At 34.0% G+C, this 27,831-nt stretch overlaps 1 protein-coding gene across 1 annotated transcript; it reads left to right on the top strand.

Moving 5' to 3' along the window:
• The first annotated feature begins 235 nt into the window (after nucleotides 1–235).
• Nucleotides 236–27,831, top strand: METTL14 (methyltransferase like 14). The gene is made up of 11 exons (XM_006185520.3): nucleotides 236–467; nucleotides 3,008–3,096; nucleotides 3,892–3,973; nucleotides 5,032–5,112; nucleotides 5,482–5,569; nucleotides 10,229–10,319; nucleotides 11,517–11,658; nucleotides 14,863–14,955; nucleotides 17,166–17,282; nucleotides 18,429–18,639; nucleotides 23,917–27,831. The coding sequence occupies exons 1-11, from the start codon at nucleotides 402–404 to the stop codon at nucleotides 24,219–24,221; spliced, it is 1,365 nt and encodes a 454-aa protein (XP_006185582.1). The 5' UTR covers nucleotides 236–401; the 3' UTR covers nucleotides 24,222–27,831.

The following is a 27,831-nucleotide window of genomic DNA, read 5'->3' on the forward strand; positions in this document are numbered from 1 at the left end:
GACCCATAACTTGGAAACAGTACTGATACGCCAAGGGAGCTGGTGTCTCCGGAAAGAAACGATAAAAGAGAAGACCACAGACTCGTCCGCAACGGCTGTGACAGCCCAGGCTGGGCACCGCCCACGCCTTCCAAGACCCCGCCCACGCCAGAGTCGCTGGACCCTCATTGGGCCCCTTCCAGGTGGCGTCAATCGCGGGCGTCCAGAAGGAGGCGGGACTTCCGGGCCGGTCGGGCCAAATCCGGCCGCGCCGGAAATATTTATTGAGGAAAGGACATAGGGTACCCGGCATTTGAAGCTTCTGGAGGGTCTTGTGTTCCAGAGACTCGGAAACATAAGTGGGTAGGGGTTCGTGCGCTAATTGCCAAGTTTTCCGGGTAGTGGAAGACAGGAGTTGGGACATGGACAGCCGCTTGCAGGAGATCCGAGAGCGGCAGAAGTTACGGCGACAGCTCCTCGCGCAGCAGGTCCGCGGCCCAGGGAGGGATCGTGAATCCGCGTGCGTGGCGTCCTCTTACCTCCCCTGGCCTTTTGTTTCCTCCTTACCTGCAGTCCTTTCTGGTGCCGCGACCTTAATCCCTGGGCCTACCTAGTCTCTTATTCTCAACTTCCGCGGTGCCGCAGATGTTTTCCATTTTGCGGCGAGGTCATTGTGGTGGTGCTAAACCGAACGCCACGATTGGTCTTCAGCAACCTTAATGGAATGCCCACCAAGTGTCTGGCACGGTGCTCAGTGGTGGGGGATACAAAACTTTGGCCTTTGTGAGTGAATTACCGCAGTTCACACAAGTAAAAGTGCCTTGCTCTCCCCTAAATTTCTTTTCACTATCTAAATGGTCGTTTTGTGTCTTGTCTTTCCTCATAGTCAGCACCTAATTCTTGAGATTGTGGCTTCATTGTGAAATAGGTCTACAATATTTTCTCTGGAGTAATGTCTAAAAGTAAGGATGTCTGCTATAATTAATGACAGATTTCCATTTTACCAGCTAATTTCAGCCTTTCTTTCACCTACTTTTCTCTGTATGAGCAAGACAGACTGGTTTATTACTCTCCAGAACATGATTTGTGCAATATATACTTTGTGATTTTTTACAATTGTCTTTTCTGATTTCCCTCTGTCCTCTATGGCACAGCTCAGTTGAGAACTTCATGATGAAACCTATCCTGATCTCCCTGGTTTAGTCTCTTCTTCCTCTGAGCTTCCATTGTCCTTTTACTATTGAGTTCACGGCTGTATATTACTTACTGTTACACAGGATATAAACAGTTTGCGTGCTAAGTCTTTGCATTTAATTCCCGTTGGGTTAATCTTCTGCCTTAACCTCGTTTCTTGCCCGAAGTAAGCTTTTAGCAAATTTTTGTTGATTGATGAACTATCAGAGTAGAGCATAATCCAATGTGTATGATTTGATTGATGTGCTTTTGACTGTTGGATGAAGATGCTAGATGCTGTATATAGGCCCAGACCATGATTGTGGCAAGTGTTGCTACCACCAACAATTTACACCTGCTTTTTATTTAACTTGTGGCCTTGTTTCAAAAAATCATATATGCTTTCAAATGATACCAATTGTCGTTGATTATTCAAATAATGTATTTAGTGCTACCACAATGGAAAGTCTATTATCTACTTTTTGAAGGGAGTGGAGTCAGTCATGGGAAGAAGGTTAGAAAGCATTTCACCAGTGGGAAGTAGATGGTGTCTTCTAATTAAAGAGAATAGGGGTCAGGAAAATTTTTTGGAAGAGTTAAAATTTCAAACAGTTGATATATTGGAAGAGACTTACCACTGGAGAAGCCTGAGAGGAGTCATGAAGTGGGTGGTCTAAAGAGGCAGTGATAATATTTTAAGATCAAGGCTGGGGACTTCCAGCTGTAATATTTTAGTATGCTTCTCCCCTTTCTTGAGCTAAAGGGACTATTTAATGCAGATTTCCTTATGCCCTTCTTTTACTTAAAAATATTAAGTGGTTCCTCATGGCCTACAAATTGCATTCAACACTTGGTTTGGCTTTCAATGGTTTCCATGAATTGATCCCACTCTGTGTAGCCAAGCTTATCCCAACTAGTGATTTGTTTACATTGGTTGTATTTTGCAAAATTTCATGAACTGCCAACCAGAATTTGCATGACCATTTTTCAGGTATTTATAAAGTTTATTATGTGTCAGTAACCGTTATATAAAAACTTGGCTTGAATAAAACTGAATAGTAGTATTTGTTACAGCATGGGATAAAGTACAGCAGGTAAGCTGATGGATGCAAAGTGTTTAACATAGTACCTGCCACACTGTAAACATTATATGTTAGCTGCTTTTTTTTTGTTTGTTTGTTATTGCTACTACTGCTATATTGTGTTTTATTATTTACTTTAACAGTAGTGGATTGGCTAAAGTTAACTTTTTTAATTTCAAAATAACTGAAAGCATAAAACACTTTCAGCTGTTAAAATCATTCTTCATTAACATGACTTTGTTCCAAGGTGTTTTCTATTTTTCCTGCAAGGTAATTAATCCATTTACCTGCTGAGGTAGTTACAGTTTTATTATTTACGTTAAAAATAGAGAATTGGCTAAATTAATTGCTTTAATTTCAAAAATAACTTAAGGCCAAAATACTTTCAGCTGTGAAAATCATTCTTAATTAACATGATTTTGTTCCAAGGTGTTTTCTGTTTTCCTGCAAGGTTATTAATCCATTTGCCTGCTGAGGTAGTTATGGTTTTATTATTTACTTTAAAAGTGGAGAATTGGCTAAATTGTTTTCATTTCAGAATAACAGAAGGCATAAAATATTTTCAGCTGTTAAAATCATTCTTAATTAATATGATTTTGTTCCAGGGTGTTTCCTGTTTTCCTGCATGGTAATTAATCCATTTGCCTGCTGAGGTAGTTACGTGTTTTGTTTTTTGTTTTTTTTAATACTTGATAGATTAAATGCTGCTACAAATGGCTGAAAAGACTGTTCAGTGCATTGTGATCTAATTTTTGGCTTTTGCCTTCTCTCAGTTGGGAGCCGAAAGTGCTGACAGCATTGGTGCTGTGTTAAATAGCAAAGATGAACAGAGGGAGATTGCTGAAACAAGAGAAACTTGCAGGTCAGTCAAATAACTTTTTTTTTTTTTTAGTGCTATGTTAATATTGTGAAAAGATCATTGTTTTAATAAGCAGTAACCTGAGTATGAATTGTGTTGTCACGGCAAGCATCAACATAAAGATTTCAGAAACTGGTTTTTATTGTTAATTCATAAATTATGAAATACTCATTTTGTGAATAATAGTAAGTTCTCATTTATAAGATAGTTAGAAAATGGAATGTTAGACTGAGAATTAGCTTATGAACCATAAATAATTTTATTCAAAAAACTCTTATTAAAAAAACATACTTTACCCTAAAAGTGCCATTTGTTTGATAGTTCATAAAGCATTTAGAATCTTTCGGTATTGTAGTTATCAATTTGAACATCAGTTTTGCTCAAGACAGATTATATATGTAATGTAGAAGTTTCTTTTTGCCGTACATGCCTTATTAAAGCTTATTTTTCATTTGATTGCTTTCTCATAAAAATAAAGTACAGAATTATTAATCAGGTTGTGGTACTTTAAGATTTATAAACTGGGTGACTAGATACTGTTTAGTCAGGAAAAATTTGCTTTATTCTTTTTTATAACCTGTTATTAATGCATACATTTATACATCTTGTATATATTTGATCGTTTTTTGTTGTTATTTTGGGAGGAGGTGATTGGGTTTATTTACTTACTTATTTTAACGGTAGTGGAGGTGGAACCCAGGACCTTGTGCATGCTAAGTATGCGCTGTATCACTGAGCTATACCCTCCCCCTTCATCTTGTATTTATTTGTGTGTGATACTTCAGTTTTAATTTTTAGGGCTTCCTATGATACTCCAAGTGCAAAACGTAAGTATCAGGATGAAGGAGAGACAGATGAAGACAAAATGGAAGAATATAAGGCAAGTAGAAAATGGGACAGTTTTATGGTCAAGAAAAACTAAATCCTTACAATCCATAGATGCTTATTTAGGAAAACAATTTGATGAAAGCTGAATTTTAGAGTGTCTAAAATAATTGTCAGCGACATACATGGAATCAAGTAAATAAAGACATTTATATCAGTTTCCTCATTTTAACACAAGAAGTATGTTATGTATAAAGCGCTTAGCATAATGCCTAGTAAGCACTAGGCAATAGCATTCTTAAATAAGAGTGAGGAGGTAGATGTATCAGAAACTTTGGATAATTGAATCATATTTCAAGAGGCTACAGTACTCTTTTTTGAGTTGCATTTTTCCATATTAACAATATGGGGTAGTACAATTCAAATAAAGTGTAGAACCATTTCTGACAGAGGCCGAAGAAAAAACACAACTCCTAAACTTGTAATTGCAATATTTAGTGGAAAGGAAAGTTAAGGACAAAAAACCTGCTTCCATTGTTTTCAAATTAATTGTCGTGCAACTATATTTAATAGAGAAGGGAATGAATAGTTTCACTAAGTCTCTAGGAATTTCAACAATATAATTACCTAATTTCTTAAATGCTATCTTATGTGTTACATTTTGATATATGCTAATATGTAACTTAAATATTTGTGATTATATTAGGTCAAACCATATATAGTTCCTGGTATTTTAGCATTTTTTAAGTATATTTTGAGAAATAGCAGTTTTATATGGTTCAATCCAGTAGAAATCAAATTGATTTGGGCTAAATTCTAATATTTATAGTATATCTGAGGTAAATAATTTCAGATAACTTAGTCAACAAACAGTAGTTATAGCTAATTATTGATGAGAATGAAAAGGAAAATTTTATTTTATTGTAAACATAACTAGTTAGAGCTAATGATGTGAAGGCAATAGCTTCAGTGTTTGACTTTAATGGTAATTTGAAAAAGTTATTATATCTGAGGGAAATAAAACAATTATGTGAGTCTTAATACTCAAGATATTATAACATATAAAATATTCCTCCTATACATAAAATGTTTCCTTAATCTTTCTTTTCCAAGGATGAATTAGAAATGCAGCAGGAGGAAGAGAATTTGCCATATGAAGAAGAGATTTACAAAGATTCTAGTACTTTTCTTAAGGTAAATAAATCATTTTCAAATCTAAAAATCTTTACATTTCAGCCCTATGCCTGAAAAGATTTTAAACACTTGCTTGTTCTCAAGATTTTTTTCAGTTATTCAAGAATCATTATTATAATATAAAGATCATTTAAAATTATTCATGAAATACTCTTCTGATGCTTGGTCATTTAGGATGAGATAATGCCTTATTAATGTCTGTAGATACTGAAGAATAATACCATCATTTTAGTAATGATGATTTCAATTTTTTAAAATCTGTCAATCAGCTTATATTTTGTATGCCCTCATAATAAAAAATAAAGTACAAAATTAGTATATCTGTCATCAGAGTGATTGGTATTAATTTAATTTTGACTTTTTTTTTAGGGAACACAGAGTTTAAATCCCCATAATGATTACTGCCAACATTTTGTAGACACTGGACACAGACCTCAGAATTTCATCAGGGATGTAGGTATGTCAGATTTATTGGGAATATGCTATGGCTAGCTGTTGATTATATGCATGTAATTTATTCAATTTTTGGATTATTTCTAACAAAACTTTTTCCTGGCTTGGCTTCCACTTTCCATTCTTAGTACTTCTAGTACACATTTTTCCATCAAGTGGTATTACTTTTTTCCTTCTTTTCTTTCTTTCACTTTAGTTCTGTTAGTCTCCCTCATTTTTATTTTATCTTCACTTATTCCTTGCTACCATACTCTTCCATTCTTTATGTAGTTCTGATTTTCTGACCTGTATTATTTTCCTTTTTTATAAATTTCTTTTAGCATTTCTTGCAAGGAGGGTCTACTGGCGACAAACTCCCCCAATTTTGTCTGTCTGCAAAAGTCTTTATTTCTCCTTTACTTTTGAAAGATAATTTTGCAAAATACAGAATTCTAGGTTGGTGTTTTATTTCTTTCAAAACTGTAAATATTTTACTTAACTCTTTCCTTGTTTCTGAGGAAGTTGGGTATAATTATCTTTGTTCCTCAATGGGTACAGTATTTTTTTTTTTTCTGGTTTCTTTCAGAATTTTTTCTTTATCTTTGATTTTCTGTAGTTTGAAAATATGTCTAGGTATAGTTGGGTTTTTTTGTTTGCTTTTGTTTTTTGTTTTTTTGTTTTAGCATTTATCCTGTTTGGTACTCTCTGAGCTTCCTGAATCTGGGGCTTGATGTCTGACATTAATTTGGGGAAATTCTCAGTCATTATTGTTCAAATATTTCTTCTGTTCCTCTTTCTCTTTTTCCTCCTTCTGATATTCCCATTACACATTATACCTTTTGTAGCTGTAGTTGTCCCACAGTCCTTGGATATTCTGGCTTTATTTTTCTTTCCAATTTTTGTTCTCTTTACTTTTCAGTTTTTGAAGTTTCTATTGAGATATCCTCAAGTTCAAATTCTTTCCTTAGCTGTGCCCAGTCTACCAAAAGCTCATCAAAGGCATTATCTCTGCATTTTAAAAAAACAAATTGATTGAGGTAATTCATGTACCATACAATTTACCCATTTAAAGAATATAATTCAGTTTTTAAAAGTATACTCCCAGGTTTGTTAAGCCATTACCACAATCTAATTTTAGAACTTTTTAAAAAAAAAATTGAGGTATGGTTGATTTACAGTATTTTATAGGTTTCAGGTATACAAATAGTGATTCACAATTTTTGAAGATTATACTCCATTTATAGTTAAAAAGTATTGGCTATACTTCCTGTACTGTACAATATATCCTTGTAGCTTATTTTATATGTAGAAGTTTATAACTCTTAATCCCTTGTCCGTATCTTAGATCTCCCTCCTTTCCTCTCCCCACTGGTAACCACTAGTTTGTACTCTACATATGTGAGTCTATTTCTTTTTTGTTATATTCTTTTTTGTTATATTTCTTTTTTTGTTATATTCACTAGTTTGATTTTATTTTTTAGATTCCACATACAAGTGGTAACTTACAGTATTTGTTTTTCTTTTTCTGACTTACTTCACTAAGCATAATACCCTCCAAGTCCATTCACGTTGTTGCAGATGGGAAAATCTATTTTTTTAATGGCTGAGTAGTATTTCATTGGGTGTGTGTGTATTTGTATGTGTGTGTGTGCATATCACATCATTTTTATCCATTCATCTGTCAGTGGACACTTAGGTTGCTTCCCTATCTTGGCTGTTGTAAATAATGCTGCTATGAACATTGGGGTGCATGTATCTTTTCCACTTAGTATTTTCATTTTCTTGGAATATATACCCAGGAGTGGAATAGCTGGATCATATGGTAGATCTATTTTTAGTTTTTTGAGAAACCTGGGTACTGTTTTCCACAGTGGTTGTGCCGATTTATATTCCCACCAACGGTGTACAAAGGTTCCCTTTTCTCCACATTCTTAGAACATTTTCATCTCCCCTAAAGAAACCCAGAACTCATTAGCAGTCAGTTCCCATTCCTTCTTCCACAATTGTCCCCAGCCTTCAATAACCATTAATTGACTCTTGTCTCTATCAATTTGCCTGTTCTAGACATTTCATGTAATTGGAATCATACAATATTTTGTGACTGGGTTTTTTCTCCACTTACATTTTCAAGGACCATTGCTGTTGTAGCATATATCAGTACTTTTCTTTTTATTGCCAAATAATATTCCATTGTGTGTACAGGCCACATTTTGTTTAACCATTCATTTGGGTTGTTTCCACTTTTCAGCTGTTGCAAACTATGCTGCTATGAGTATTCGTGTAAAATTTTTGTGTGGCTGTACACTTTCATTTCTTTTGGGTATATACCTGGGATTGGATTTTCTGGGTTATGTGGTAATTCTGTGTTTCTTGTTGAGGAACTGCCCAACTGCTTTTTGAAACAGCTGAACCATTTACATTCCTACTAACAGTATGTGAGGGTTCCAGTTCCTTCCCATCCTTGACACTTATTATCTGTCTATTTGATTATAGCTATCCTAGTGGCTATGAGGTAGTATTTCACTGTGGTTTTGATCTGCTTTTCCCTAGTGACTAATGATGTTAAGAATCTTTTCATATGTTTATTTTTCCATTTAAATACCTACTTTGGAGAAATGTCTAATCCTTTTGCTTATTTTTTCATTGATAATTTGTCTTTTTATTATTACATTGTAAGAATTCTTTACGTATTCGCAGTACAAGTCCCTTATCAAATGTATGATTTGCATGTCTTTTCTCCCATTCTGTGGGTTGTCTTTTCACTTTCTTGATGTTATCATTTGCAACACAAAAATTTTAATTTTGATGTTAATCAAGTTTATCTTTTGCTTGTAAGCAACATGTAGAAACTGATTTTAATGTTTTCATGGGCAAAATTTAGATGTAGCACAAAAGGTTATGATAATGGTAAATGAAATAGGCCAGTCACAGAATGACAAATATGCATGCACTCATAGAGATACCTAAAATAGTACATGTATATAAATATATATGATACCTAAAATAGTCAAACTCATAGAAGCAGAGAATAGAGCAGTGGTAATCAGGGGCTAGAGGGAAGGGAAAATGGGGAGTTGTTCAATTGGTATAAAGTTTTCATTTATGCAAAATGAATTAATTCTAGAGATCTGCTGTATAGCAAATTGCCAGTAGTTAGCAGTACTGTTGACTATGGTCAACAAGACTTTAAAAACTTTAAGAGGGTAGGTCTAATCTTAAGTGTTCTTACTACACACACACAAAAACCAGAGGAACACAAAGTAACTTTTGGAGGTGATGGATAATGTCTTACCTTGATTGTGGTGATGTTTTCACAGATGTATGCATATGTTCAAACTCATCAAATGGTATACATTAAGTATAAGTTTAATATATAAGTTTTTTGTTTGTCAACTACAATAAAGCTATTTTTTGTTAAAGTTATAAGTTGTATAACCAAATTTCGTTATCAGCCTTTCTGCTTTTGAGACATTGTCTCCAAGGCAAAGAAAATGTACTTAAGAAAATATTATAGATTGAGAAAAAGTTATACCTTCTGTTTTGTAGGTGATTAAGAGCTGACCCAACTGTGACTGAAACCTGACTGTAATGAAATCTTCAAACTTGTTTTATTTGCAATTTGATCTATAGCCACCAATTAAGGAAGCTTTACAAAATCTTTCACATTTTTTACTCTTTAACATTAGAGGTATTAATATGTACTTTTGGTTTTTAACTTAAAATATTTACATAATTCATATTGTTATGAATATGCTTCTTGTAGGGAAAAAAAAAACCCAAGTAAGAACTTTTAGGAATCCTTGATATTCAAAGCCCTACTTACCTCTACAGTTGTTTAAACAGGCATTATGCTGTTTTATCTAAAATCTCTCCTGAGGCTCAAAGATTTAAATATTTTTTAGGATATGGGAATAGTGAGTCTCCTATTTTTAACTTTTATGGAACTTGTGGATGTTTTTCAAGGTCCTCAGCTTGAAAATATATGTGAGGTTTTGTTTATAATAATGTGAAATCTGAGATCTTTGAAACTGTAAGTATTGATATAGGAAATATTCTTAGAGAAAGTAACTAGTCTTAGAATTGGTAGTACAGTTTTAGATAAGCAATCAGAGTGAGTGAAGTGATTGGTAATCTACTATTAGGAATTCATTATCTTTTCAACTTGATTTGTTCTGGGATTGATTGTGTCCTTAAGGCATCATCAGTTAATTTAAGATCATCAGTAGTAAAGAAAAGAAATCCTCATTTTTTTGCTTTGGGTAACTGTCTAAGAAACTAAGTAAAAGTCTGATTCAATAACTAGGTTCTTTGGGAGAAAGAAATTTTTTTAGTAAAAAGAAAAGGGGAAAAAAAGCATGATACAAATTTTTTTTTTCCTGAGAACAGAATGGCTAAACTTGGTGCTATAAGCAGATTATTTAATAAATATGAGAAATTAAATTGTTTATTGACTTGATCTGGGCTTTAAAACATCTGAGTGATTTGGGTGTTTGCCTGCATATGGGGATAGGATCATTAGGTATAAAGTGTATATATGAATTATTTTTAAACACCCTAAATTAACTTTTTTAAAAGGATGTGAGGATAATGAGGTGGTTTTGCTTTCCTGAGAGGGCTCACCACCTGTAAATTCACTGATACTCAGTTATATTGACATTTAGAATTTACTGTTTTTCCTCCTCAGGTTTGGCCGACAGATTTGAAGAATACCCTAAACTGAGGGAACTCATCAGGCTGAAGGATGAGTTAATAGCTAAATCTAACACTCCTCCTATGTAAGTGGGTTTGTTCCCAACTCAGGCTTAAAATATCAGTCTTTTTATCCTGCAAGCTTTGTTTGAAAAAAAAATTCAGCACTTTTGTAAGGTTAACACACACTTTCTTCTGTATAGTAAAATTGTATTAGTTTGAAACTCCAGTGCTGAGTACACAGTGGGTTCTCATTTAATTTTTTTTTCAACTTTCTAGCTAATTTACTTAAAGTGTCTTTAAATTTTTTTCTTGGAAAGTCATACTACTTGTATTCTCGACTATCTTAAAATGTTTTTAAATGACTTTTCTTCTCAAAAGTTACTTACTGAAAAAATGTTTAGAAAGCTTAGTGAAGGAAAAGAAGAAAATGAAAATTAATTATAACTCAGCATCCAGGGATACTTTTCTTAATATTTTGGAATACAAAAATTCATTTTAACCTTTGCTAAACAGAATGTTTCCCTCAAAAAAACGTGTATAAGATCTTTGAAATTGGAGACATTGTTTATTTCATATTTAGCTTGCTTTGAGCATTCTGTATGTTTAACAGTTTGCTAAAATGTATACTGTTAATGATTAGAAGAACCACAAAAAGTACGAGTTTGTGGGGAAAAAGATTAGCAGACTAATATTCATCCTATTTAAAAATATTCTTACATTTAAAGTATTTTGTATTTATGTTTAAAATACTTAGATACTATGTGGAAATAACCTTTAAGTAAAGGCTAGTAGTAACTTTTACTAAGTAGCTGGAAAAGACTAATATAAATAATATTACTAACAAACTAAAAAAAAAATTATGTCCATCTTTAGAAGCTCTTTTTAAAAGGAATTGAAAACTCACAGTTAGTTGTTTAACTTAATAATAATTGAGGAAGAATGTGATAGTCCTTGGAAACTTCAGATGATAACAGAAAAGGGCTCAGAGATTTACATCACAGTATGGATTTTCCATGTAAAGATGAGAGAAGTTTATGTTCTGGATGTTCGTGGGGGACTAGGATTTTACTTTGTAGTGTGATTAGATCCATTTCCTAGGGAAGAGCATTGGTAGATGGTTTACATCTGTACTGAAGAAAGATGCCCCTCCATAAAAAGGTATTCAGTAATTAGCTCATGTTCACTTTGTAAACAGTGATTAGGAAATATTTTAAAAATTTCTCTGTAGTATCTGTAAAGTATTAGAAAAATCTCTTACTTTTTATGCTTTAACCAAATAGGTACTTACAAGCAGATATAGAAGCTTTTGACATCAGAGAACTAACGCCCAAATTTGATGTGATTCTTCTGGAACCCCCTTTAGAAGAATATTACAGAGAGACTGGCATCACTGCTAATGAAAAATGCTGGACTTGGGATGATGTACGATGAACCTTTCTACATTGTAATGAGTTATTTATTCTTCAAATGAATTTATGATTACCTGATCAGAAAATAAGATTATAAATATCTCTAATGATTTAGGAATCATAAATATAAATTTATAGTATATATTATGGCTGAAAGTCTAAGGTACATTAACAAATATTAAGACATCTTTAGTCTCATTTTTCTTTTTGAGGCAAAAGTTGAGCAAGTAATGAATAAATAGTCTGTAGACTGGCAATTCCAGTCTCAGGGTCCTTGGATGTATAGCTAGAAATAAGTCTAAAAACATGATATACTAGGCCTTAAGGAGCACACAGTTTAATGGGATAAACATTGACCCAAACAAGTAATTGCATTATCATTTTGTTAGTTCAGTAATAGAGGACTGCATAAGACAATTTGCAAAAAACTGACCAAGCCTAGGAAGCTGGGGAACATAAACAAAGAGGAAATGACACATGAACAGTGTAAATATATTAGTTTGAATTGGCCAGATGAAGGAAGGGGTGGGATGGGGATTCCAAGCAGAAGGAACAGCAAGAGCAGAAGGAATGGAGGAGGCAAAGAGATGGGTGGGGGAGGTCTGTATGTAAGTTGATGTTGTTGGAACACAGATTGGGACTCTCTTGAGATGCTGTCTTAGTGGGTCGGACTTTTATCCCAAAGGCATTAAGGAGTTTGAAGGTTTTTAACCAGTTTAGTGAAATGGTCAGATTAGTATGTGGAGGAGGATAGACTAGAAAAAATGAAGTCTGGAGAGGAGAGAGCAGTTAGAAGGCTATTGCAGTAGCCTCGTTTGAAGATGAAGGAACCTGAATTAGGGTGATGGTAGTAAGAATAGGAAGGAGATTATAAATTCACTAATGTTTAGTAGATACTTTTGGTGAGGTCTAGTGGATGAGGGTAGGAGTTAAAGATGACTCAAAGGATTGAGTCTTGGGATAAGTGGGGTGAGTTTTCATCAGCTGAGAGTCAATTTAAGAAGAAGAGCAGGGTTAGAGGGATTAGGTAATACTGAATGTGTTGATTTTGAGGTGTATGTGAGACATTCAAGCATAGATTGTAACAGCAGTATGAAACTTAAAGGACAGACAGATCTGGTCATCTCAAAATGCAGATTTTAGAGGATTACCACATTAAACCTATGAGAATAAATGAATTTGTCTTGAGCTAGTGTCTCAATTAAGATACAACGTGGATTGACAGTAAAGCCTCAGGAAACTTACATGTGAGATACACATATAAAAGAGTTGTGAAAAGAATAGGTCCGAGATGAGTGAGAACAAAGAGTGTGACTGTAAGGGAAGCCAAGGGAATAGAGCATTTCAAGGAGAGAGTGACTGGGAGCACTGAACACAAGAGAGGTTGGGAAAGGACTGAAACTGTGAGACTGGTGTCTCATAGGAAGCTGCTTTGAATCTTGCACCTCCTTTCTGAGTTAATGGTTGTTATTGTTAATGTTACTTTTCAAGATATACCTACGGTTTTCTTCCTTGAAGCTTTCCCTTAGGAGGTTCAATACCTTCGGCACTTTTATTTACATTTTTATTTCTATTTTATTTTACTTTACAGAAGTTTTTCCTCTCCTTTGATAAGTGTGATCTGTGTATATTGTTGAAATTCAGAAAAGTACAGTGTATGGTATCTCCATAACTTAAGGTTAAAGATGTAATGCTGTTGATATTTATTGCTGAGAAGTTTTCCAGATAGGTTGCAGAAATTTACATTCTTTCCAGGAATGTTTAAGAATTGTCTATTGCACTGTATCCTCATCAAAACTGATTAATAATATAAAAACAGTCTCTGTTTAGTCAAAGGAAAATTGAAAAAAATTAATCTGATATCTTTGATTAGTAGTTAGGTTTGGTCAGAGAAGATGCAAGAGATTCAATTATATATGACAAGGTAATAGAGTCTTTGAAATAAAGGAATTTCAAGCGTAGAAAAAAGTTTTGTCTGGCCCCAGAGCCCTAAGCTTTTAACTTTCATGTGATAATATCCTAAAGAAAGTGCTGTTAGCTAATGTAATTAATAAAATATAAATAAGAAAGGCATTTGGGTTGCACAAGTATTCTTTTTCACATTAGAGAGTCGGTAGTGGTCAGTGTGTTTTGGTTAAGGATAGAGATAGTTATTTAAAATACCGACATTTAGCATTTATAACTGCAGTGTCAAGATAGTAACTTGCTTAATGTTCTTCACTGATGTGTGTCATCACTTACCTTTAGCAATACCGTGTATACATGTATATAGGAATATATGTGTGTGCCTGTGTGTATTACATATTATTCATATTCCTATGAGAATATTAGATGAGATGATATCAAGACTTAAAGAGTAAGAAGTATAAAACTGAATAGGTTTATACCTTTTGTAATTCATTTCCATTATTACTGTCAAGTATTTATTTTTTTACTTAGATAAATTATAGATGATATGGTTATGATCATTTACTCAGGTAGAAGTTAAGATTTTCTTAATAAATAAAATTAATAAATATTTACTTGAACCATGGTCTCTGGGACTTAACTGACAGAAAGCTAAAAGGAAAAGAATACCATATAAAATGGTTGCTTTCATAGTCATATTTATAAGTATACAGTATTCTCAAAATTTAGAGGTTTAAGTATTGAAGATTTTTTTAATGTGATACACTCAACACATTACAAATTGTAATCTCGATTTTTTGACATTTCAGACTGAAAGCAATCATTATAATGAAATGTGTGAATTGATTTATTTTCTTTAGAACTGTTCTACTGGAAACCAAGTCCTTCCCAAATATTTGTTATGTTTTAATTTTGCTCTAACTTTGGGGTAATTTAATCCCTTTTTATTTCAGTTTCTTTTTCTGTAAATAGTAACAGACTGCTCTAAACTGTATCTTATAAAGCTACATAATTCTATAAATATGGTTTCCCTTTACCTCTTTCCATATAAAATCAAGTTGTACGTAGTGTATGTGTGCATGTGTGTGTGTTGTCCTAATACAGAATAAGAAAACAACAGTAGAGCAAGTTTTAAGGATGAGATTTATTTCCCATGGTATTTCCTAGTGAAAATGAGTACATTTAAAGAACATATCTACTCCAAGTCTTGATAAATCTCAATGGTGGTTCTTCTGGATTTAGGATGAATGGGAAAATAGATTTGAGATGATTGCATATTTTTATGCAATATTGTCTTGGTTTCTTACAGATTATGAAGTTAGAGATTGATGAGATTGCAGCACCTCGGTCATTTATTTTTCTCTGGTGTGGTTCCGGGGAGGGGTTGGACCTTGGAAGAGTGGTAAGGTGGTGTTTTTTGGTGGATTTTTAAATTCATAAGAAAAAAATATAACACGATATGTTGCATAAGAAGTCTGAAGATTAATGTTATTTTGTCATTTGTTTCTTGAATAGTACTAAAGTACTCAGAAGAAGAAAAATGTTTAGAAAAGAATGTGCAAGAGGCAGCAGTACCCCTTAGTTAACTAGTGTTAGGAATGACTAAATCAAAATATGATTCATTATAACTGCAGGAAGAGAACAGTTTAGAGATTTGAAACTAAATTATAGCTCAAAAACAAGCTGCTTAGTGTCATTTACTGCTCATTATCAGTAGCTGAGAAGTATGCTTCTGAATAGCATTAACTCCTGCATTCCAGATGGAAGCCAAATCAGATAAGACAAATAACACAGTATCTGGAACACATAGTTTAAATGAATGAATGAAAGTAAGAGAGGAGTTGCAACATCTCAATTTAAGTACATATATTTATTGTATTTCAGAACTTTTTTTTTTTGAATGGAGTGTTTTGGATTCTAAATGGAAACAAAATAATACAAACTTTTTTATCCAAGAATAATAGGAGCATTGTGGCTAGGTGTTGGGAGTCCTCAGTTTTGCTCTCAGTTCTGTTGTCCAACAGTGAAACTTTGGGTAAAGAGATACTACTCTTGTGGATTTCAGTTCCCTCACTTGTCTTTGGATAATACTTTACATTTTTAGGACATATTACTTGATATACAATAAATGATCTCATTTAATCCTGGCAATTTTAGGAGGTGTCCATTTGACAGATAAAGAATTTAAGTAGGATTATATTGAGATATATTTGTGCTCAAATCCTGAAATTCTGCAGTTGCTTTGTATTTATATAAATAGCATGTTGGAGAACATCATTACCTCTGTCATTTATTAACTCCATGGTAAGACTAGAACTATTCCAACTGTGTATCTGTTTTATTGCTGGCACCTCCCCAAGATGCAATAGAAAAGCCAAGGAAGTGAGAGAAACATCCTGTATGTTTTTATAGGTATATTCGTATTTACCTTTTTTAGCTTTAACGTCTGGCTTGGAGCTTTCGCCCCAACCCCCTAGTCCCCAAATTAGGTTGAAATTGATTAGGAGGATTTGTCTTACTTGTTTATGCAGCAGTTTATTATATCGGTGAAAGTAGATTTTGGCCAAAAATGATTACAAAAATAATTCAGCATGAGAAATACTGATAAGCTTTTAGTAAATTGATTAGGACATGTTGGATTTTAATGAACATTCAATACAGAACAGATATTTAGCAGCTGGAAGAGATACTGATCTTGATTTTTGAGATTTTAAAATAAAAATCTTAAGTTTCATCTTGAGGTGTATCTCAGCTTATACAATGAGAGCATTCCTGAAAAGTGTGTTTTATGCTGCACGATATCTTTATTTATACTTGATCATAGTACCAACAATATTGTGCCACCATTAACTTACTTCTCCTACTTGGCTCTTAAATCAGCTAGGGATAAGGACTATATCTTACTCACATTTTCATTCCGAGCAGCTAGCCAACACCTACATATGACAGGCCTCAAAATGCCACTCTGAGTGATGAGTTAGCTAGTATTTGTTACATGTTCACATGTGACTGATTCTAGAACACTAAGGTTCAGATCTCTCTATTGTCTAGGTTGTGAAAAGATGAAAGTAAAATTTACCCAATAAAGAAATATCCATAACAATTTTAAGTCTGAATTTTTGAGATTTAGTATTAAATATATTAAAAATAACATTTTAGAAGGCTCTCACTTGAAAATGAGTTATTGATTAGAGCGTTTTCAACAGTTTTTAGCTTTGTCAGAGGATAGAAAATTGAGGTGGCAGGAAGGAAACTATCTTTTGAATTACTTTTGATTAAAGAGAGGCTGAGTGTTTTATCCCTTAAAACCCACTTTCTACTGATGACAGTGGAAGGTAGTATTAAATAATTGAAGTATTATGTAATCCTTTCTATGTTTTGATATTAACTATATCTATTACATTAATATCCAAAAGATATATACGAAGTCTGTATAATGGCTGTATATTTAAAGACTAGTATTTCTTTATTCCTGCACTAAAACAAAATTACTGTGACACCTTGGAATTTAGTGGCTCAGATCTTTAGGAAGTTTTTAATGCTGGTTGGTTATTTTAAGTGTTATTTATTTCTTTTAGCTAAGAATTTTTTTTTTAATTCTTTCATTTCTAGTGTTTACGCAAGTGGGGTTATAGAAGATGTGAAGATATTTGTTGGATTAAAACCAATAAAAACAATCCAGGGAAGACTAAGACTTTAGATCCAAAGGCTGTCTTCCAGAGAACAAAGGTACTGCCATTACTGCTTTGTTTTCTTTATTTTCGTTATTTTCTCTTAAGCTTTTCCAAATGACTGTATACTTTTAATTAATTTTAGTGGAAAGATCCTTCTCCTAGACTTGTACAAAAAATGGCATTGAGCAGTAAAGTAATACATCTAAGTTAATTTTAAAATATTTTATTCACTCAGTTAGATCAACCTATACTGTGCTGGAGAAGGCAGTGTGTATTCCTGTGTGTCCTAAACTGCTGTAATACTGAGTCAAATATGGGCTTTTGGTACTTCTGACCCCCAGATTTTTTTCCTTTTATCTAGGCCTAGTAAAGAAAGGGCAGCAGGACTCATAGCTGGCCAGCTAGATAAATACTTCTCTCCCCTTTGCTTCTTCTTCCTACATAAGAACCCTAAAAACCTAAACAAGCACCCCTGAGAACCTCTGCTTCTTAGGACTGCCTTACTAGTTATCAGGCTTTAATAGTTTGTGCTCCAGTCTTGCATTCTTCAGGGACCCACTGATGGAGGATATTTTTAGACTAGAAATTCTCTTGAAAGGAATCTAAGCCATCCTTACTATTATTAATTCATGCAGTCAGGTGAGATTACATTTATTTAAACCATACTCCCATCATTCCAGATTGAATTGAGGTCAAAAAAAAAAAAAAAAGAGAGAGAGAAACTGACTTTTCACATTTACTTATGTTGAGTATTTAGAAGTTTGTATCCATCCTTTAAGTCCATCCTTTAAGTCCGTGCTCCATATGAAAAGGCTTACATCTTGTAGATAGTTTTGATCTTGGATTATGTGAGGCCCAGTATAACATTTGAAGATTCCAAAGTCAAGTGCCATGTTTCCATAACTGCTGAAAACAAGTTATTATCAAGTGTTGCAGATGGAAAGAAGATTCCATGGTCACTGACTCAGTTCTAAAATGTGATGACCCCAAGTTTAATATTCTATTGCCTAGCTTCCCTGGCAATCTTCCCATATCCAGAGATCCAGATTTTTCTTATTGTACTTTTGCCCTTAGAACCATATCCCAAAGATTCAGAGAAACGAGGATTGTCTTTGAATTGGGAACATCAGAAATGTAAAATGTTATGAACTATGACTGTTAATGAAAAGAGATTCATTGGTCTGCTCTTACTGTTGTTTAGGAACACTGCCTCATGGGGATCAAAGGAACCGTTAAGCGTAGCACAGACGGGGACTTCATTCATGCTAATGTTGACATTGACTTGATTATCACAGAAGAACCTGAAATTGGCAATATAGAGAAGCCTGTAGAAATTTTTCATATAATTGAACATTTTTGTCTTGGTAGAAGACGCCTTCATCTATTTGGGAGAGATAGTACAATTCGACCAGGTAAGGGGAAAAAAGAAAGCAGTATAGTTCTGTGGGATAAAGATGTTAAGAAATAGCACACGGTGCTATGTAGCATAAAATTCATCTAATGTGTTTGATTCCTCTTCTTGCTGTACTTCACACCTGCCAAGCTCATTCTTGTCAGTCCTTTTCCATGGTCCTCTCTCCTTTCAAATACCTGACTGACTTCTTACAACCCTGTCTAAATTAGGCAGCTTCCCACTCCACTCCCCTCTTCCCACCACTCTTTCCCTTTAATCTGTTTTCGTTTTCTTCATAGCATTTATTCTTTATCGGTTTGTAAAGTCCATGCCAAAAGGTCCTTGATATTTGGCCAAAATCATTTGGCATGGACCGAATTTTCTCATGAATGTTTTGGCAAGGACTAAATTTTTGGGACCATGTGGCATGGACCAAATGTCTTACTGACTTTTTTGGATAGGACTAAGTCTGCCAACCAAATGATCCTGCAGAAAATAACCATGCATTTGTGAAATACAGATCTCAGCTTTATTAGAAACTAATGTACCTGGCTTGTTTCCTTACATGTATCATGATGTTGCTTTTTTCAGAATTCTAACTTTTTTTTTTTTAACTTAATCGGTATAATGTGAATTTACTATTTTGAAAAAAAATGAGTAAAAAGTAAACTTATGGGACTAGGATTTTCTTTCAGAGGGCACAGCTTTTGTTTATAAATCATTGTTGAAATAACAGTACATCTTATTTCTTTTATTTCTCAGAAAATATAAAAGTAACTTTTAAGAGCATTGCATTACTTCAGTCACAATATATAAAATCGATCTGTTTGGCATTACCATGCTAGAAATTAAGTTTAAAGATGGAAGGAGTCAGGATCTTATTTGTTTTAATCTACATTTCATAAAAAGTAAAAGTTGAAGAAGTTACAGTAGAATAATTGGCCTTAAAAGTACCTAAGAATTTAGAAGAAACTCTGATGTTCATTCTAAAAAAAAGTAATTCTTAAAGTTGCCTTATATACATAACGTAATTACCTCTCCCCATCCCCCCAGCCCCATCAGCTGTTTCTTTCAGGTGTGTTTTGATGAACACAGTAACTTGGAAATATTTTGCTTGTAGGAACTGGTGGTCTTGAATTTCATAAAATTGTATAAAATGATAAAGGAAAAGTAAAACTATATTCTCTATGTAAAGAAATATTTTACATGGGAAATGTTTGTGAGGCTTGGCTTTGCTATATTTAAAAATAAATGTTTTTCCTCCTGACAGTTTGTTATTCAGAATTGTTTTGCATAAGTTACCATTCTGTTATTGCTTCTTGGTTTAATGTTGTGGTCAAATAACATGCACCATAAGATTTTAATTATCTGTAATTTGTTGAGATTTGTTTTTGACCCATTTAGATAAATATTGCAAGTCCAATTGAAAAGAATGTATATTGTTCTTGTTGTTGGTAGATAATATTTACTAATTGTGTGCTGTTTGTATTGGCCATGTCTTTAATGATTTATTTTACTTACTCTGTGAGAAAGGTATGTTATAATATATTATGATTATGGGTTTGTGGTTTTGTTTAGTTATCAGTTTTATGTTTAGAGCTATTTAAGATTCTGTTGTTAGGTGTTTATAAAATGTAGAATTTTTATGCCTTCCTTGTAGATTAACCCTCTTAAGTATTATGAAATGTCCTTATTTATATCCAGTATTTCTTACTTTAAATCCTACTTCATCTGACATTATTATAGCTACTCCTCTTTCTTTTGGCTTGTGTTTGCATGGTGTATTATTTCCATCCGTCTCTTTATAATCTTCCATATCCATACATTTAAGGTGTATCTCTTGTGAACAAAAATAGTTGGTTTTCATCTAGTTTATCGTTATTTTTCAATTGAGTTGTTTAGTCAGTCTATATTTAATGTAATTCCTGATGTATTTGGGCATAAATTACCATCTTACTGTTTTGCTTTACATTGGTACCAACTGTTTTATGTTCCTTTTTCTCTTATTTCTTTTGGATTGATTAACTATTCTTATATTATTCAATTTTTCTTTTTTATTAGCCTGTTAGTTAGGTATTCTTTTATTGTACCTTCAGTGGCTATCTTGCAGCATGAATCCTTGAATTATTAAATTCTAATTTAAAGTAGTTTATTGATTTTTTCTTTAAAGGGGTGGGAATGCTGTGGTTTAAACTTCATAGTTTTCTTACTTTTTTTAAACCAGTTTTCTCAGTACATGTACAGTTCATGTATAAGTTATTATATACATACCATATACAGCTATAAAATGAGCTTTGGGTTGTTTATAGCTTTCCGCTGTACATATACATGAACATCTTGTTTGGATTTTTGTGGATGATTTTACTCTTTTATCAAAGTAAAATATTTTGTCAGCAGAGCTTATGGCAAGCAAATGTTTCCTCTTCACTGGCTTAAAAGAAACTAACATCACTAGATACTCAACTGGAAGGGTGTGTTTTTCAGAAAGTGTAGATGTCCATAGATACTGAATATCAAGATTATGGTTCTAGCATGTGAGGAAATGAACAGATTTTTCTCTTCCATCATTAACCTGTCCTACGCAAAAATAGCTCCTGAATCTGGGAACAATCTCCAGTGGCAACTGCTGTTTAAATGAAGTAGAAGACTTTAAAGAAAAAGCAAAACTATTTGAAGAGGAAAAGCAAACATCAAACAAATGCTAATCTTTTAATAAGTGAAAAGTCAGTATAACATTAATGAAAATTTTGAAGAGGAAAAAGGATTCAGTCTCACTACTTCAAAGTATTTTCATTTTTTTTACATAATACTTTCCAGTCCTGTGCATACAAATTTTTACATAACTGTAGTTGTCATTTTGTATTTTTCTCAATATTATGTTAAATATATTTCTACATTTAAAATAATTAGTTTTAATCATTTTAATGGCTTTATAGCATAATTTTAGTCAAAAGTTTTTTTGTTATAGAGGCATGAGTAGAAGAACCTGAGTAGAGAGAATAGATCATTGTTAAGTATAGGTGTAAGCATAAGCAGCAACTAAAATAGAGATTTTGCTTGATGCCAATTTGTAACTCGAATATTCTATAACTGTAAATATAGTGGGGGTTTTCTCCATCCATTTAGCCGTGGCCACTTAACCCACTTCAGATTATACATTATCTCTTTCATGTAGGATATCCTTCTGTCTGTATCTATGCCAGTTGAACAGAGTCTTGGAGGTGCAGATTTTATTTTTTGCTTGTAAACTACCATCTGATTCTTTATCTTTGCCCATTCTTAGAAAAATTATTCTAATATTAGCTATAGTAAAACAGAACTAAGAAAGAATATCTGCTTGGGGAGATTATTAAGTAGTTGGAGATTAACCACATAAATAATAATAGGAGCAATTGAGAGAAGTCTGCTAAGGGCCTTAACTTATTTGGTTTGAATCTCAAATACACTTCTTCCTTAAGGAGATAGTCTAAGGGATATCATACATACCATAGGAATACTATATATTGTTGCTTTGAAAGGTTTAAAAATTGCTATGTGTGTCAAATATGCTGAAGCTAGGCTAATTTAAACTTACTTGGTTCTTAGTAATGCCTTTAGAAAGTATAATAAAACACTAGGAATAAAGAACGTGTGGGTGGGAGGCAGAGTTCCTTACAGTTCATTCTATGAAGATGTGCATATCGTATTTATGTAAGAGGCAATATAGCATGAAAGAAACAGTATTAGCTATTTTTATTAAATCTTTAAGTTTTCTTTCTTATTCCTTGCTTGTGTGTTGTGTCATACCACATACGTGCCAAAAAACAAACCAGAAGGTAGCAAGTAAAAATCTCAACGATTCAATTGTCAGTGAGACCACATAGGTGTGCAGTGTGCTCTTTCAACTGATGAGGTGCTTCTCTGCCTGTCAGGTTATCTGCTAGATGTGACATGAAAGATACAGTATGATTCACCTGGTTTTTTTTTTCTTCAGATATTATAAATCTTATATCTATGCACTGTTAGATACTGAAGACTTTTTTAAATGAGCAAAATTTTGTACAAAAATGGCTACTACGTTCTAGAATGTGATCTTAGTAAAATATTTTACATTTTATAGGATTTTATAATGGACTTAATAGTCTAAGAAATAACCTTGATGATGATAGGGTAGAAATATTGTGAACCTAATTTTTCAAATGAAGAACCTAGTTCTTAGGTATTACTCATCCTGCTCCAATGAGCAAGGATCGCCACACTCAGGGAATGCCAAGCATGATGTCTCTATCAGGCATTACGGTTAATTTGTATTTCCTCCCATTCCAGATACAGTTTAATCAGACAGAGGTCATTCCTATACAGTCAAAATTGTCTAGCAAGTAGTTGACAGAAATACCTTTTTACCAAAAGAAATACAATGTGTAATGGAAATCCTGAGAGAAAGTATTTTCATTTTACAGTAAGATGTATATTTGAAGTGGATGTTGAAGGATGGACTTTTTAACAGGTTGACAGGATAGGAAAAAAAATAGGCACAGAGGCAGAGATGATGAGTATGGGAACAGTTACTGAAGTGATTCATTGCTTTTACTCAAGTGAAGGTGTTATGAAAAGCATTAATGAGCAGTGTGATTGGAAAGCTAGCTCAAGCCTCATAAAAGAGCTTAGATTCCATATTTATGAACTAAGCTTTGCTTTAGGCTTTCCTTTTTTGGAAGGAGGAGATGTTGGGAGAGCATTACAGTGTATTTTTATGTCTGTTAAATGTGTAGGGGACTAGTGAAGTAGAAAAATAAAGACCTAAATTTAAGGGCGGCAGTAGAAATGGACAGATAGGAATGAATAGGAGCAACATGGTTGTGGTTGAATTTCTAAGATCTGTTAGCTGGGTTAGTGTTGTTGGGAAGAGTAGAGGCAACAGTTAATTTCAGGATTTTAATCAGAAAACTATGGTACCATTTCTACAAGTAGAAAGGTGATATAAAATTTATTAAATTTTCACTAAGCCCAAACTTAGTGTAGTGTATGTTTTTTTTCCTAAGTACTGTTCTCACAGAATGTGAAACATGGACGGAGACAGTGAGGAGGGTTATGGTACAAAAGTTACGGTCTAGGAGGAGAAACAAAATGTATACATATGAAATCTTTATGACTGTGATTAAATGCCATGCATTCTTTGAAAAAAAAAAGATCAGTGTTGGGTGAGTGATAGGAACATCTTTAAGAATGCATTGGAAATTTGAAGTAGCTCCTAACGGATCAATAAGAGAATTGGAAAAAAAAAAAAGTAACCTTTTTTTTTTCCACTCCATTTCAGGCTGGCTTACAGTGGGACCAACTCTTACAAATAGCAACTACAATGCAGAAACATACGCATCCTACTTCAGTGCCCCGAATTCCTACTTGACTGGGTGTACAGAAGAAATTGAGAGACTTCGACCAAAGTCACCTCCTCCCAAATCTAAATCTGATCGAGGAGGTGGAGCTCCCAGAGGAGGAGGAAGAGGTGGAACTTCTGCTGGCCGTGGGAGAGAAAGAAATCGATCCAACTTCCGAGGAGAAAGAGGTGGCTTCAGGGGGGGCCGTGGAGGAGCACACAGAGGTGGCTTTCCACCTCGATAGTTTTTTAGGACACTGATCCTATTAATGCCCCTTTACCTTCTTTTTATAGTTTGCATTTCAACTGGGAGATGTCATTTAGAACTCCATTTCAGCTTGCACTTTGCTTTAGTTTTTCTAAGCGGCAGGAATATTTTAGCCAACCTCCCTTGAAGTTGTGACTGTCTAATTTTGTCCAGGATAAACGAGTCATCCTGTCTTTTGTCATGTGCATGTAATTGAACAGAATGGAACAACATGAATACCTTCACTTTCAGAGACTTAATTTATTCTGATAGAGCTCATCTAATTAACAAGGCTTTTGCTTTTTAGAAAGAAAGTGAACAGTGAAAAAAGACCCAATCTGGAGTATCATACTAGCGCTGACAGTAGTTGGTAATGGGCATCCTGCCACTGCCGTCACAGCAAGCGGGAAGCTGTTTGGGAGCCTTGAAGGAATGGAGTTGGAACAGATGGTAAATTTCTGTTAGGGTTTTAATGTTTTCTTAATGAAGCAATAAAAAGAGACTTCTTTTTTCTTTCTTTTTCAAAATTCTTGAAGTCGTGTAATTTGACTACAGAAGAAATTGAGAGACTTGGAACGATATCACCTCCTTCCAAATCTAAATCGGATCAGGGAGGTGGAGCTCCCAGGGGTGGACAGAGGAAGAGAGAGAACCTAGTAGGCAGACTTAAAAAAAGAGAAAAAAATGCTCATCATAATCAGCTGTGCAAGTATGGATGACTCTTAATCATACTTCTAAGAAGCAAATGAGGGCAGATACCCAAGTGGTAGAACTTTGGTGTGTACTTGACCTTGGCTTGACTTTCATAGCAGTTTCATATTCCTTAGCAAAATAAAATAATCAAAGGCAACAGAGACACCTGGTTATCAGGTACTTGGTTTAAACATTTTGGGGAATAAGGTACTTGGTGAGGAAACGACATTCAGCTTTAAACTTATTATGGAGAAAAGTTAATGTAAAATCAGGTACAGAAAACCCTCAACTTAAGAAGACTGCTTGGAAAATGAAACTGCAGTTGCATTTTAAGGGACTGGTTTTTCAGATCAGTTGGTTGTGTAAGACTTCATGCTGTCATTTTTCTTTCTATATTGTAACTCATGTTTTGAATGAATTTGCTGAATTTGATGAATGAAATAATACCATTATTGTTCTTGATAAATATATTTTTTATTTTGTGTATGATTTTTCTAATGAAACTAAACCTTTGACATTTGGGAGTCTGTTTTCTGTAAGTGGAATTGCCGTTGTTACCAAATGAAGAAGGACTGACCTGAGATCAGACTATTCCTTTGGTCTGTGAGTAGCCATTCTTTGATTTTCACTGGCTTATAAAATGAGGTTATTATATCCATTAAAGACTCAGTGTGAAGATAAGGGCTAAATTATAGAAATAGGGTTGAAATCCTTAAAAGCCTGATGAATTAACTTGCTCAACCTGTTAGTGCTTTCTGGTATAGATAGCATGTGACTGATGTCTTTCTTGATGTAGACAGGATATAGAATAATTGGTTAGAGTTTTTACTGAAATGAGGGTGTATCTTCAACTTCAGTAATTAAAAGTTATCTGGAGATAGAACTGTATTTGCCAAAGTGGACCTGGCAATGATGAAGACAAAGATGTTCAAATTGCCCACTGTGGGTCCTTAGAAATATCAGCTAGTTAATGACTCTGTCCTATAAACAGGACTCTCGAGTCTGGTCCATGTCCTGGGGCTAGCCAAGGGATGGCTGCATTTCTAGTGCTGACCTGGCCTAGTCATCTGTGAGATCTGTATCATGATATCATCTTATAGAGAGTTAGGAATGGCTTTTTGTAGATTGAAAGTTAAAGGGGGCCACAGCCCACCATATTCAGTACAGAGCAAATAAGAAAAGAGTAGGTGATAGGAAAAAATGCAAGCCTAGAATTTCCCTTCAGCAATGTAATGGCCATTTTTATAATAGGATGGAATTGACTCACTAGTTTTGCTACCCTTCACTTTCAGTAAATGTTGGGTATCAATTTTACAATAGCTTCTTTATTCATTGAGGAACCATTTCCAGTGAAAACTGACCTTTTCTGAGTTTTGATCATCTATATATGTACATCTTAATTTTCACAAAGTTATCTAGGGATCACCAAAAATAAGTTGTAGTTGCTTTACTTACTGATTTCTTATTGGAGATAGAAGCTAATAACTCTGTAATAACCCTATACTTTTTCAGTTTAAAAATTTTAAGATCTGCATACCTAATATACATAATTACAGTTCCAGGTATTCTAAGCCAAATGTTGATGTTTATTTTCATTGACAGCAGTTATCTCTGTTAACCACTCTCCTTTCAGAGGATGGAGATGAGAAGGCCCATAGTATTACAGTTCTTTTTGACTGTCTTCATTGTATAGAATAGAAAAAGGGAAGAGGTTGATGAAGTCAGCTGGAATGGATTTTGCGGTCGGGGATACCATACCCAAACACTGCTAAACCAGATTAGTTCCAGGGAATTGTGGGACATCAGTCAAAGTATAGAATGGTCACCATGAGACAAGACAGCATGAGAGGTGTCAAGCTGGGAAGGGGGCAGATCGAGTGTGGAGTCTGGCATGGCAGCCAGATCCTATGTCCAGAGTTGGATAAGAACTACATCAGCAGTATCCCGCTGATAGTTTGGTAAGTAGAAGAGCCACCCATGAGTCCTTAGCTCATAAATGTGGAAACTTAAACACATCTCTCTCTTATCTGAAAACTGAATGTTAGGCCATAGTTTCATTTTAAATTGACAATCCTAATGGTAGGATGCCTGGGAGTTACAGTGTGCTGCCCATAGCTGAGAGTCTTGTGTCATAGCTGTTACTAGGAATGATTCCCTTTTGTATTTTTAAAAATACTTTGTACCCATCTTAATTGCTAAATTAACAATGTTCTGATTAGTTACAGCAGCTAATTTTAAAATTCATATTATTTTCATCCTGAATTTAAGAAGATAAGATTTGGTCTTTAAAGTATAGTTCCAGATTTTGCTGATTTAATTAACTAGACAAAATGATTGCCTAGTTAGGGTTCATTCTAAATAGTAGTCTCTGATCTGAAAGTGTCCCACATTTCAGTGAGCTATTAAAAACATAAGCCTTTGCTTATAAGAAAGGCCTTTCTTAGAACAGTCATGTAATCTTGGGGTCCATGTGGGACTTTTAGTATTATCCTATCTTTGATGTTGGTGATAGGGACTGAACTATCCAGCTTGTGTCCCAAGTATATGCTATCAGTTTTGAAGCTATAAATCTAGGACTTCGCAGAAGGTTAGAACAATTATCCAGAAAATTGAGCCCATTGAAGACTCCATTTCTGGAAAAGCCACTTTGCTTCTACTCTCAAGGCCCCCAATCATTTACTCAGATATAAACATTACTAGCTACAACATGCAAAGAAAATACCTCATTTAATCTAGATGTTCTTTTGAAGTAAACTCCTTTTCTAGAATTGGACAAAATGTTGAAGTGATCAACTTGAGTATTTGTTACAGTTCATGCTTCTGTAACCAGAGGTGCTCATGTACCTGTGAAATCAGATACGGTAGGTTTTTTTAAAAAAAATACTTCTAAAAAATTGAAGTCAACAATGTAAAAT

This window comes from Camelus ferus, chromosome 2 (assembly GCF_009834535.1).
Source record: "Camelus ferus isolate YT-003-E chromosome 2, BCGSAC_Cfer_1.0, whole genome shotgun sequence".
NCBI lineage: Eukaryota > Metazoa > Chordata > Mammalia > Artiodactyla > Camelidae > Camelus > Camelus ferus.